At 53.3% G+C, this 13,206-nt stretch overlaps 1 protein-coding gene across 1 annotated transcript in view; it reads right to left on the bottom strand.

The window, feature by feature from the left end:
- Positions 1–13,206, bottom strand: part of HCN4 (hyperpolarization activated cyclic nucleotide gated potassium channel 4) — a 47,844-nt gene that overhangs the window by 16,616 nt on the left and 18,022 nt on the right. The window contains exon 2 of the mRNA XM_045070662.1: positions 5,707–6,130. Coding sequence (XP_044926597.1) covers positions 5,707–6,130 — 424 coding nt within the window. The remainder of the gene's footprint in view (positions 1–5,706; positions 6,131–13,206) is intronic.

Raw genomic sequence — 13,206 nt, 5'->3', positions numbered from 1 at the left:
CTCTGGGCGTTTGAGACAGAGCTATCCGGACTGGTTTATTTTTATGCAATACCTGCTTTTCTTTGGGTATGACCTATGTTTCTGGTGCCTTCGGAGCTCATCTTCCTCCAGGATCGTCCTTGCCTAGTTTTGCCTTTATCGTGACCTCAGCAATGACTGGGGCAGAGCACGTGGTATGCTCTCAGGAACTGAGGAGTGCTTCCTGACAGAGGTAAAGGGCAAGGTGACGGTGACCGGGATGGGGAAGAGGGGGTCAGAGCCGCCACGAGTGTACGGGGTGGCATTTGGAACCCCCCCCCTCTGGGCAGGTGCAGCCAACGAGAACTCCGTCTCTGCCTGCGTGGGAAGGAAAAGGTGCCTTTTCCTGGAGGTGGGCACAGACTCACATGTCCTGCAGAGCTGCGGGGTAGTCAGGGGGAGCTAGGCGCTGGGCTAACGAAGCAGGCGGTTGTTGGAAGGGGGCCCGGTGGAGGTGGGGAGGGTTGGGAGGGTGGGAGTTTTGGGGGCTCGGGACGGTACTGTGGCTGGCTCTCAAAGGCCCAACATGGCAAAACCTGAACTTCCTGCCAAGAGTTGGTGGCAGGGGCAGAGACACCCATTTAGGTGAGGAGGGTACCCCGGGCGGTGGGCACACGCGCCCCAGGCCCAACACAACGGCACCCAGGTGTGGATGCTGAGAGTGAGGCTGGCCGTTGCCGGGAGAGGCGGCTAAATCCTTGTGTGTCCCCGCTGTGGGCTGGGGCCGCAGGCCACCCGCAAGTCAGCTGCATTGCACAAATATTTATCTTGCTCTTTATACTTCATTAAAACCCCCTTTTATGATGTTGTTTCTGACTGTGACTGTGGGGGTTGAGTACCTTCATTTCCAGGCCCTGCAAGGCTCGCTGGGCGGATAGCCTGGACGGCTCACTCTCTGTGCCCCATGGGGCCCTCGGGGGAGGCACCGTAGTGTTCCCACCACAATGCGGAGACAGAGCGACATGTCTTCCACCTGGGCCAAGCGCCTTCTCTGCTCTGAGTAATAGGTCCTTATCTGTGTAATGGGTCAATAACTGCCAGCTCCCAGGGCTGTCTTGGGGATCAGGAGAGATGATGTCCACAGCTGGTATACAGTAGGTGCTCAATGCATGTTTGTTCCTTTCCTTCCCTCTCTTCCCCAGCCTTCAAACAAAGAGTTGGTTTCTCAGTCCTGGGGCAAGACCAGAAATTGGAGTTTCTGCCAAGGCCTCATCTTGGGGCTGGGTTGAATTCCCTCCCAGGGTGACTCATTTTCTCCTCAGGGAAAAGGAACAATTTCTCCCTGTATCTCAGGACCCAGTGACCACACTGGGGTCAGCAATCCGAGGCCTGAGAGGATGGATGGTGCGTGTGTGTCCTGGAGACTTCCTGGAGGTAGCCAAATGGAGGGTCATACTGGGTCCCTTCCTGGGGCCTGGAGAGAGCGCCGACCCCTACCCCTAGGACCACTCCTGGATTCTGAGAGAGACAAAGAAAAATCAAGGTCCGTGGGGGAGGAGACTCATCAGGAGGCTCGGCCGCGGCCCAGCCTCCTGCCTCCAGCCTTCCTCCCACGGCTCCTGTCCGCTGAGGGAAAGAGGATGCTGGGATGGGTCACTGGGGTGCTGGGCCTGCAGGGGAACATCCGGGGTTGGGGGGGGATGGATGGACCATGGTTTCTAACAATAGCCTCCGTGCCTGTAACAAGCTCACACCTCAGAGGGAGGGAAGAGGCTTGGCTGGGGAGGAGAACATTGACCTAGATCGCCCGGGTTGGTTGGAGGCAGAGGCTGGCGTCCTCTGAGAGGGTGGCCTTTGCCTGCCGAGATCCTCCACCTCCCCTGACTCCCAAGACCTGCTAATAGCACTTGAGGACTCTCTGACAGGGTGCTGGGCTGGGCTGGGCTGGGTGAGGCAGCTGAAGCCAGGGGCCTCGGTCAAGCTGTTTCCTCTTCACAGGGGGGCTGACATTCTAGCCCCCACCCAGGGCCACAACAGTGTCCTCAGGGTCAGCTCATGTCATCCTTGCCAGGGGAGGCTGGAGTGGGGACCAATTCCCAACCCCCTAGAACATCAGGGCACACCTGACATTTGGGGAAACTGAGGCCCCCCAAAGGAAAGGGACTCACATAGGGAGTTATAGGAGGAAAGAGAGCAGGGTTTTCTCTACTGAATATCTCCTTTCCCAGGTCTCATGTAGACCTGGGGCCTCTGGGTGTCCCTGCTATTGCCTCCAGGCTAAGCTGAGGTGAGAAGGTCCAGGGCCAGGGCAGGCTGTAGAGGATGTGCAGACGGGGTTCCTGGGGCCAGCTGGGGGAGCCCAATCCCATCCCAGAGGTGCAGCGGAAGCCCTTGGCTGGGCGGTGTGCCCACAGAAGCCAGCTTAAAGCAATTTCCTCCCCAGCTGGTAGGCTGGAGAAGGGTGTGTGTAGAGGGGGTGGGGAGTCATCTGTTTGGCCTCCTGGGATCTCCCTCCCTGCCCAGGACGCTCAGTACCCATGTCCAGTTCAGAGCCCAGACTGAGGCCTCCTGGGATCTCTGTCTATCCCAGGGAATGGTCTGGGGCAAGAGCCTGCCTGGGCAGTTCTGGATAGCCCAGAGGGTGGCCAGGGTGGGGTCTGCCAGAGAGGCAGTTGGGACCAAAGCCCTGGACCAAGCTCCCAGATGTCTGGTGCAGGGAAGTGAAAGAAGTACTTAGTTTCTCTTCCAGGACTCACTCTGCCCAGCCATGGGCAATTCTGTCAGCTCTCCCCCAAATAGTATGGCCTCCAGGGCCCAGGCGTCAGGAAGCAGCAAGGATGGTTCCCAGGGGGCCGGGGCCTGGAGACTTGAGCCAGTGCCAGAGAAGGGAAAGAGAGGCTACTTTTCTGCTTTTAATGATAGTCTAGCTGCAAGTTCAAGACACACAGAAGGCTGGAGGGGGTCTTGGGGACTGAGGAAGCCATCATGGTCCAGAAGTCTGCCTGGAGGTCTCTAGAGGCTGTGGTATTTGTACTTGGGACCGAAACCAAAAGACAAGCCTGTCAGGGAGTTCCAGGAAATCTGCCTGCATCCTTCCTGCCCCCACCCTAACCCTCTCCCCAATCAGGTCTGAGCTCAGATCCCCAGGCCAACAGCTCTCTGTGTCTAGATGTCCTGTAGGTAGCTCAAACTCAACCCATCACACAGAACACCCCACCCTACCCCTCCACCTGCTCGGCTGCCTGTCTTCCCAACCTCAGCTGGGAGGCGATGCTAACAGAGGAACAGACAACAGAATCAAAGTCATCCTGCTTTCAGGCCACCTAAGAATGCAGGAACCCAGAGTCAGGAGGCCCAGTTCCAACATCCTACCCCTGGGCCACCTGGAGCTTCTGACCCTGTTCCTCAGGACAAACAGGAAGAATCAGTCCCCCCTGCTTTACCTTGCTGGCTAGGTGTGAGGAGCCAGCAAAATAAAGGGTAAAAAATATTCGAGGGGCTCCTGGGTGGCGCAGCCCGTTAAGCATCCGACTCTTGGTTTCCGCTCAGGTTGTGATCTCAGGGTCGTTAGATTGATCCTGGCATCAGGCTCTGCACTCAGGGTGGGGTCTGCTGCTGGAGATTCTCCTTCCCTCTCCCTCTCCCCCTCCCACTCGTGCGCGCGCGCTCTCTCTCTCTCTCCCAAATAAATAAATAAATAAATAAATCTCTAAGGGAAAAAAAAACTATTTGAGAAAAGTAACACCCCTCACCCACCCACAGAGACATAGAGGGTTACACAAACAAATGGGCGGGGAGGGACCTTTCCCGAACCATCCACCAGGCTCCCTGCTACGTGTCTTATAAACATCGTCTCACAACAATCGAGTGAGGATGAAACCCACTCTGCGGATAAGAGACTAAGGCTCAGGGAAGCAAGGTGACCCCAAGGTCATGGAGCCAGGCAGTGTGGAGCCAGGATTTTAATTCGGGTCTCTCATGCATAATCCTAGCTCAAGCCCCCGGACCTTCCACTGCCCCAGGCAGGGACCCCTCATTGCTACGAGTCCAGAGAGCTAACTGGGCTCTGTTCCAGCCCCTCCAGAGGCCTGGCTGCCCATGTGACCTTGGGCAAGTCACAGCCCCTCTTCTGTCAGCAGGAATACCGCCAGTTCTCCTAGACAAAGAGAATTTCCACCACGGAGTGATGCTGCCACGCTGGTGTGGGCACTTCTGCAGCACAGGCCTTTGTGATACCCCTGACCTCAATCTGCCAGCACCCTGACCATCGGCCGTGTGTGCTACTGGGGGGGCCCAGGCTGCCCCTGGGGTGGGGTGAGGGCTTCATGCCCCGAGCACAGGAACTTCCGTCCAACCAACCAAGTAGAGGAATCCTGGGGACCAGAAGACTGGCAGTGAGCCGTGGCAAGAAACGCACCTCTGCATGAAGCTCCCCCAGGCTCCAGCCCGCTCCGGACCCCAAGGTGGGTGGCCTCACAGAGCACAACTACCCCCACGTGGGCTCCTGCAGGTCAGCCTGCCTGCCGCTGCGGCCCCAAGGCATAGTTGGGTGGTGGCAAACTGAGACAGAAGTGCTTGCACGGTCAGATGGTCACCTGCCTTTTTCCGAACTGCAGCCCACAGTCCTCCCCAGTTCCTCCCACAGATGATTGCATTCAGCCCGTGGCTCAGCTAGGTTTGTTCAGAACGGTGTTGGCCCACCCAGTTCTTTCACAAATTTTTATTTCATTTCTGGAGCCGGTGCTTTACCCACAGGCCCTACGATCTCTTTACAGTTCGCATACACACAACTCCAGGCTCCTTGGATGCTTCTCACTCCCTGCAGTTAGCCCCTGTGGCTCTTTATCAGAGACCCGCCCCAGGCTGCTGGAAGCTGCTTTGCCTGCTAGCACCGAGGGCAGGCGGGGAGTGCCCTGAACCATGGGCTGCCATGCAAGGGGATAGAAAAATTCCAACTCTTTACCCGAGGTGTGAGGTACATTGTCCCCAGAGCTCCCCGCAGCACTTAGCTTGGCTTCCTTCCTTCCATTCCCTGTCCCTCTTCCCTAGTCCCTCAGCAGATAATTCCTGGAAACACTCCTGCCTCAGCCTCGCTGGGAAAAAAAGCCACTTTCATGCAAATCCTCACCTCAGGGTCTGCTCCAGAAGAACCCCCAGGACACCTAAGATACCTGATAACTAAATTGGCACAAAACCCCAGATTCCTGCTTCTCATGATCAATCTGTAGATCTCACAACCCTGGGCCGATTCTTACTTGGCAACAAGTGGCTATGGTGGAGTAGAGGCAGACGGAAGATGTATTCTTCAGTTTTCCCCAGTCTGCCATACTCCCTACTGCCTCCCACTGGCCCTTTTCACCCATCACATTCCCTGCCTGGCCCCTCAAGGCTCCTGAGTTTGCGTTCCCTACAGTATAGCCCAGTGATTAACTGTGCAAGCTCTCGAGTACAGGTTCACCAATTACTGATTCTGAATCCCTTTCTGCCTCTTGGTTTCCTTTTGTAAAAAAATGAGTACCACTACAGTTGTTAGAGACTTACAAGGGATACCATCTGCAAAGTAATTTTCATAATATCTAGCCCAGGATAAGAAGTCAAGAAATTACTATCATTTGTCCTCTTGGAGAAGATGTGCCTGCTACCATCTGCCAGCCCAAATCCAGCTATCTGAGACTGCCTGCTGGGCCCTCACCCACCCTGTGGGGAAAATATCCCTTACCCCCAAGAGGTTTAGGTCTGGCCACTCACCTCTTCCCACTGGTGAATGTATCGAATGAGGCGGGAGAGACGCAAGAGACGCAGGAGGCTGAGGATCTTGGTGAAGCGGACGATACGCAAGGCCCGGGCTGTCTTGTAGACCTCAGAGTCAATGCGTGTCTCTACGATGAGGAAAATGTAGTCCACAGGGATAGAGGAGATGAAATCTACCACGAACCAGCTTTTGAGGTACTTCATCTTAATCCGCTGGGGGTCCAGGATGATCTCAGTGTTGTCCTCCACCACGATCCCTGTGCGGAAGTTGAGGACCAAGTCGATGAGGAAGAATGTGTCCGACACCACGTTGAAGACGATCCAGGGCGTGGTGTTCTCATCCTTGAAGAAGGTGATGCCCACAGGAATGATGATGAGGTTTCCGACCATCAGCAGCAGCATGGTCAGGTCCCAATAAAATCTGCCCGGAGACACATGGATCAGTCGCCAGGAGGACAGAGAGAATAAGTTACAGACTTTAAGAGAAAACTCCAAGGGAGCACACCTATGGAAGAGGGAAGTCTTCGGATGTTCTGAGTCACTGCGTGAGGTAGGCACAAGGGTACCATGGGCAAAATATGGAGAGTGGCACAGAAAAGCTCTCTTTTCCCTAAGGATACCTTCTGCCTGTCCCCATCTGGTCCCCAGTGACAAGCCTCCCTCTCCCATCCCCGCTCCCCAGTGGGAGTCAGGCTGAAATGCAAACCAAACAATGAGATCCAGAAAGAAGAGTGAAGCTGTTTTAGTTTTAGTAGGACCAGTTCGACCTATAATTCTCCAGGCTCCAGCCAGGCTGCTCCATCCTCCCTGAGGGTCAGCTATGGCCTGAGACAGGCTGGCAGGCAGACAAGCTACAGACCGTGACCAGAGAGCAGGTGAGGACCAGACACATGGCAGGTACCTGGGTGGCAGGAGGCCCGGGATCCAGTTCCAGCTTGGTCACTGACAGGTTGTGTGATGTCAAGAAGGTGCCCTGCCTTCTCTGGCCCTTACTTTTCTCACTGTGCAATAAGGGTGGAGTCTAAACACTGCATCCCATATTTCTGATCTGGCCTTTACCCACCCTGGCTCTCTGGGGTCCCCCTTTAGTCTATCCCCTATAGTCAGAAAATGCCTGGCCATCTCTCTCCCCAAGAGGTTTGTGTTCTAACAGAGGGCTGGGGAAGGACAGTGAAATCTTCAAGGGCAGGAAGTGTTAATGAGGGGATTTCAGGCACCTGTGTGTTGCCACTCAATGCAATGGAGTGAGATCAGTGGGGGCTTACAGTACCATTTCTCCTAAGGTGTCAAAGCAACTGCAAGGTCTTCCTGAGGGAGGTGGGAAGGGCCCCTCAGGGCGAAACCACCTGGCCTAGCAAGGCCTGCATACCCCTCTGGAGTATGCAGACAGCACAGACAGGCACACATCCCGTGTCTAGGAAGGTATGACCGATCAATCCCAGGGACCCTGCCCGAGTACCAGCCACCCTGGGGCTGGCCCCAAGATCTGAAACCTGTACTGCATAGCTATTCCCTCTGCTATTAGTTTAGACAGTTACACAATGACAGATAAAGGTATTAAGTCAGGCAGAAATGAGCATGTCCTCTCCCAAGAGAAATAACCTTTCAACCATCTTTAATTCTCGACCGCGAGAAAGCCAGGAGAGAGGAGACAAAAAGACAAGCCTCCCTCGAGCCTTCAGAGGGTCCCACTCCAAAACTAAAGTGTTCCTGCCAGAAGAGTTCCAGGTTTGTTTGTTTGTTTTAAATTTTTTAAGTTTTTTTTTTTTAATTTTATTTACTTATTTGACAGAGAGAAAAAGATCACAAGCAGGCAGAGAGGCAGGCAGAGACGGGGAAGCAGGCTCCCTGCTGAGCAAAGAGCCCTATGTGGGGCTCGATCCCAGGACCCTGAGATCATGACCTGAGCTGAAGGCAGAGGCTTTAAGCCACTGAGCCACCCAGGTGCCCCAAGAGTTCTAGTTTTGAAAAAAAAAAAATATTACTTCAGAGCAAACTGCTTTCTTTGCTAGATTCAAAATGGTGATACGAGTCAAAGAGAGAGCAGGCTCTGCCTCACTGGAGGTGGGCGAGAGAGCCATCTCATACCACACAGCTCAGGGAAGAGCAGTTCCTTTGAAAGCCAAACCATTCACAGCCTCAAGACAGGACCCCAAGTCAGGGCCTCTCAGGCTTAAAGCTTCTCATTCTAAAGCTGATGCTAAGGTCAACTTCAGAGCTTCTCTGCCCTCCATTCCACCACCATTTCTCTAGCCCCAATCCCCCATGCCATCTGAGACAGCTCAACCTAAGACTCAGGAGCCCACCCCAGCCATCACACCCACCACATGGAAGACAGCACGTCCTGCTAATGACACGTGGGCTGCAGGAGGATGGTTTCAGCTTCTATGCGATGTTCCTGAGCTGTGTACACTCTCTACACAGCCTCATGCACGTCATTCAAAGACAGCTGCAGACACTCATTAGGAGCTACAAACAGGTATCCCCATTCACACACAGAGTCTGCAAACACCCCTATATACACATGGCCACCATTCCCTTTCATTTCATCTCTTGGGAAAAACAAAACAAAACTAGCATCGAGAGGCTACTGAGGGCCCCATGGTCCTCTGTACATAAAGCTAATAATACACACAGGCTAGAGGAGTTTCTAAAATTAACAGAGCGGCAGCAAGGCGGCGGGGAATGCTGACTCGGGCAGGCCTGCCACTCCAGCGGGTTTCTACACTTTCCCCAGCTCTAGTTCTCTCAATTACAGACCAAATTTGAGACAGTAATTAACAGGAGAATGTTTGCATTTAGTGGTCTTCATAAAACCAAATTACATGAGGCAAAAACAACCATTTCCTTGCATTCTGACTAATTATTTCAATCGTTGAGTTTCCAGATGCTAAGAGATATTGCTGGTGCCTGATCTGGGCTGGGGTCGGAATGCTGGAGCATTCCTTCCCAGAAACCACTATCCTGTAGCATCATAGAGAGGCTTTCAGAGCCGGTCAACCTGGGTTCAATTCCTGGTTCCATCATTTACTAGCAAGTCACTTAACGTCTCCATGCCTCAGTTTCTTTGTCTGCTCACTGAGAATAATAACGGTATCTAACTTAGAGTTATAAAAATGACTTGAATTGATATATGTAAAACCCTCTGGACTATACCTATCTATATTATTAAATGAGTCAATTAGGAGCTCAACTCAACAAATTCACCGGAAAGAGATGAGGGAGGAAGATGAAATCTTCCATAGAAGAGTCAAAGCAAAGCATCTACTGGGGGTGGGGGTGGAAGAGAGCTCGTCCAGTGCTGGAAGTCAAGGACCACAACATTCCGTGAACAGACAACAGAACCAGTCTACCTTGGCAGACAGACGCCCTGAGTTCAGCGAGCTCGTGGTCTAGTCAGAATACAAGGCTTAGACAGAAGACAAGTTGGGCAATGATGAAAGAAACCATCCTAGGCGGCAGCCCAGGTATGGCTCACAGTGGCCCAGAAGGGTGAGACCAAAAAGTGCTCCTGGAGGATCTGGGCTTTAGGAGATGCTATTGGCCTTGGGAACTACCTCTCCTTACTCTTACAAGATGATGGCACAGATTTCCAAAAGCAGGGCCAGGTGAGGGGGGCGGAGAGAGAGAGGGGCAGCACCACGGACAGCTCCCGACACGCCTGCCAACCCCATTCTGCTGCTCTAGCCAGGCGGACTTGGCCGCAGGCTCCCCACTGTATCTTCAGTTCCCAGACCCTGATTCTCACCAAGCCCAGGGATAAGAAACATCTCAAGTGATTCCTTAAGGACTTGGGCTTTTTTTGTTTTGCTTTGTTTTGTTTTTCCTGGCTTTTTTTAGGGGTTCCTTGGTGACTGAATTCATAAAGACCCTATTTCACATGTATCAAGCACTTAGTTCGTGCTTCCCATGTGTTACTTCATGTAATCCTCACCCCAACACTCAGGTGGCTGCTGACGTCTGTGTTCTGCTGATGATGACACTGCGACTCAGAGAGGGGTATCTACCCAAGATCACACAGCGAGTGAGGGACAGAACGAGATCCCGAGAGGTCTGGGGGGACTTGAGAGCCTGACTGCTTAGTATTTCAGGCACCTCAGTGGGATGCAGGGAGGGAGACCAGCCTTACTGCAACCTCTGCATCACACAGGGAGGTAACCTATCACAGTGGCTGTAGTCCTCTCTCGTAGACAAGAGAGGAGAGAGAGATGGGGCCAGACGGTGACTACACTTATAATGGTGAGCCCTGAATAATGCATAAAATTGTTGAATCACTATGTTCTCCACCTGAAAGATGTAACATTGTATGTCACTTCTGCTTCAATAATAAAATTTTAAAGAGAGAGAGAAAAAGAGAAGAGAGAGCTGTGAAGAGTTTTGGAGGGGACCCATGCTCCTGATGTCACAGACTTCCGAGATACTTCCTGGGTGGGGGAAGTAGCACACCTCTCAAATATTAAAAGCATCCTGGTTAATTGGACACAGCTGTGCCATCCTGTAGAAGGAGTGGAAAACCTAAGGTCTGTGGAGGAGGGAACAGTAACATTTCCAAAACCTCAAGCTGTATGTGCCATATTTCCCCCAGCACCCCACTGCCCCTAGAATCAGTCATGATTAACTCCCACAATCCAGGGTATGTGTCCGTGGTGGTGGGTGGCACGACCTGGCAGGGAAGTGAGGGACAGCCAGACTCAGAAACATTGGAGTTGGCACATGCCCGAGTTAGAGGCCTTGCTCTCTCCAAAGCCAGATGACCTGCCCCATCCCAGTGTTCTCTAAGCTAAAAGGAAGATGCCTCATCCCAGTTGCAGCCCCAGAAACCCAGGCTTGTCCTCCCTTAATCCTGGACCTCACTTCCTACCTGGTATCCAAGTTGGCAGGTGGGTGTAGCCTACAGGCCAGGAGCAGGTTTCATGCAGAAGAAACGGGAGATGGCAAAGAGCCAAGCAGCCCTTTTACACGGACATCTGGAACATTTCACGGATCTGTCTCCAAGGTAGGTTATTCCTCAAGGGAGCTGAAGCAAGAGAAGACCCTGACTCTGAACTCAGAGACTCAAGGACCAGACCAAGGACCAGACCAAGGACCAGACCAGACCTCTCCTTCCCCAGAGGCTAAAGAGGAGTGAAGGGTAATAAAACGGGGACAGGGGAAGTCAGAAGAGGGATGTTCTCCTCCAGCCTTGTCTTGTTCACACACACCCATGCTTGCCTTTGAGTGCATATGCTCTCTCTCTCCCTCTCTCTCTGTCTCTCTCTCTCTCTCTCACACACACACAATACAGTTTTATACACATTCTCATCTATGCACTTCTGCTAGTTTTCCCCCTGTACACACATGCATACTTTCTTGCACACCTGCTTGCATACATTTTGACTCAAATGACATCCACTAGGTATCCTGCCAGCTGGAAGAGAGTGTCAGTTGTTGGCCCATTACATTTTTTCCCATCCTTCAGGATTCATGCTACATCTTCCAGGCTTCTCCTGCCCCTCACTGATGGGCCTCGGCCTGGACCAAGCCCCGACTTTGGATATCCCAAAACACTGTGGCTCCCTGAAGGCAGGGCCCTGGTTCCAGGCATGGCTTGTAATCCTGCCATACGGACTCCAGGCCAGGGTCTCCACGCTTTCTCCCAGTGAGTGTCACACCCAGGGCCCCATCGTATATCCCTTCCCTCTTGGTAGACACCTCTCCTAGCACCAGACCTGCATTCTCATCTGCCACCTGGAGGGCCTGCTGGCTCCTACACCGGAGCCCAAGGCTGAACTCAGCATCTTCCTCCTTAGAGCTGAATGGCGCACTCAGCATTTCAATACCTCAAAGCTAGCCTCAGCTGCTTTCTTTTTCCTGCAGACCCTCCGTGCAGTGACATGTCTGGTCGAGCATCTTTTTTTTTTTTTTTTTTTAAAGCACACCCAGAGTGAAGTCCAAGGCAGGGCCCAAATTCGTGACCCTGAAATCTAGACCTGAGCTGAGATCAAGACTTGGGACACTCAACCGACTGAGCCATCCAGACACCCCTTGTCTAGCATCTGCTACGGCGGCTTCTGAATCTGTCCCTGACTGCTCTGTCACGCTCCTCGCCTGGATCCTTGCCCCTGCCGCCTACCTGTCTCTAGCCTCCACGCTCTTTCCTTCCAACTCACATGATCTCTAGGTTATCTTTCCAAATTTTATGATTACATCACCCCTTGCTTGAGCCCTCTTGGCAAACTCCCCATGACGACAGAAGAAAGTTCAAGCTCCAAGGTCTGGCATCCCCCAAGCCCCACGTCCTGTTCTCCCTCCTGCTCCCTACACAGCAGCCACCGGATACCCACACCCTGGCCTCTATCTCCATCCACATTCTGGCTCTTCCTCCTGAGAACTGCCCCTGCCTCCTGGACCCCCATCTCGTGAATTCCCTTCCCTCATCAAAGACCCTGTTTGACTGCCTCCTCCTCCAGGAAGCCGGCCTAACGAATCACGCTGTCTGGGAGTAGCTGTCCCCTTCATCAGGCACCACCTAGCTCTCCTCTCAGCCTGCCAACAAATCATGGAAACTAGGAATCCAGGAATCCTCCTGTCTGAGACAGCGATGGGAGTGGGGAGCTCCCCCTGGGTTCCCGACCCGGCCCTTGGTTTTCCAGGCCCAGCACAGAGACTGCCCTGGGGGACAATGAGACGAGAGCAGGATGGCGGCCAATGTTTTTTGGACACTTACTACATGCTGGACACTGATCAGAGTTCCTTATGTGGATGATCTCATTTAACCCTCTTAAAATCCCCATGAGGGAGATACTATGATGGTGCCTGTCTTACAGACGAGGAGACTAAGGCACAAGAAGTGGAGAAATTTGCTATATATATGGTGGATCAAGAACTAAGCCCAAACAGCCTGCCCCCAGAGTCCCACTTTTCCCTTAAGCAAGCTTTAGCTGAATCCTGAGGATGTCACTTTCCTAAAGCCCATGCACCTGCGAGTCAGGAGTGGGGCCAACCTCCTCCCCCTTCTCCTGCACTGGGGCCACTCCTTGCCTGTGCTAGGAAGGTTTTCAGGACCCTTTGAGAACCCTGTCATCTTCTGGCCATCCTGCCAGCATCCATCTGCCATACCTGGGGACCCTGGGCATACAGGCCCTTGGTTCACAGCCTTCCATTCCATTTCAAACCCTGCCTTTGTCCTGCATGACTTCCACTCCTTACATCAAGCCCAAACACCCAGCCCCTCAGTGGCTCGGTGTCCTGACTCTCCTGCCGCGCACGTCAGTCACCCACTCCCGCAGCAGGGGACGGACCATGTCACCCCTGCCCCAGTGGTTCCATCTCTCACTCCCACCTCCTTTCCCTCCAGCTCTCTTAGCCAGTCATGCTAAGTCTGTTCTGTAGCACCTGCCCCAGGAACCGTGAGTCACAGGACCCTCCTGCCTCCTCCCTTCCCCCGGGACACAAGGGTCCTGCCCTTCTACCTTGTTTACCCCATCCTTCTGGAACCTACTTCACAAGATCATGCCT

The sequence above is a fragment of the Mustela putorius genome, unplaced genomic scaffold (genome assembly GCF_011764305.1).
Source record: "Mustela putorius furo isolate JIRA1106 unplaced genomic scaffold, ASM1176430v1.1 tig00003972_pilon_pilon_pilon, whole genome shotgun sequence".
NCBI classification, from domain to species: domain Eukaryota; kingdom Metazoa; phylum Chordata; class Mammalia; order Carnivora; family Mustelidae; genus Mustela; species Mustela putorius.
This window is presented reverse-complemented; position numbering and strand designations above follow the sequence as displayed.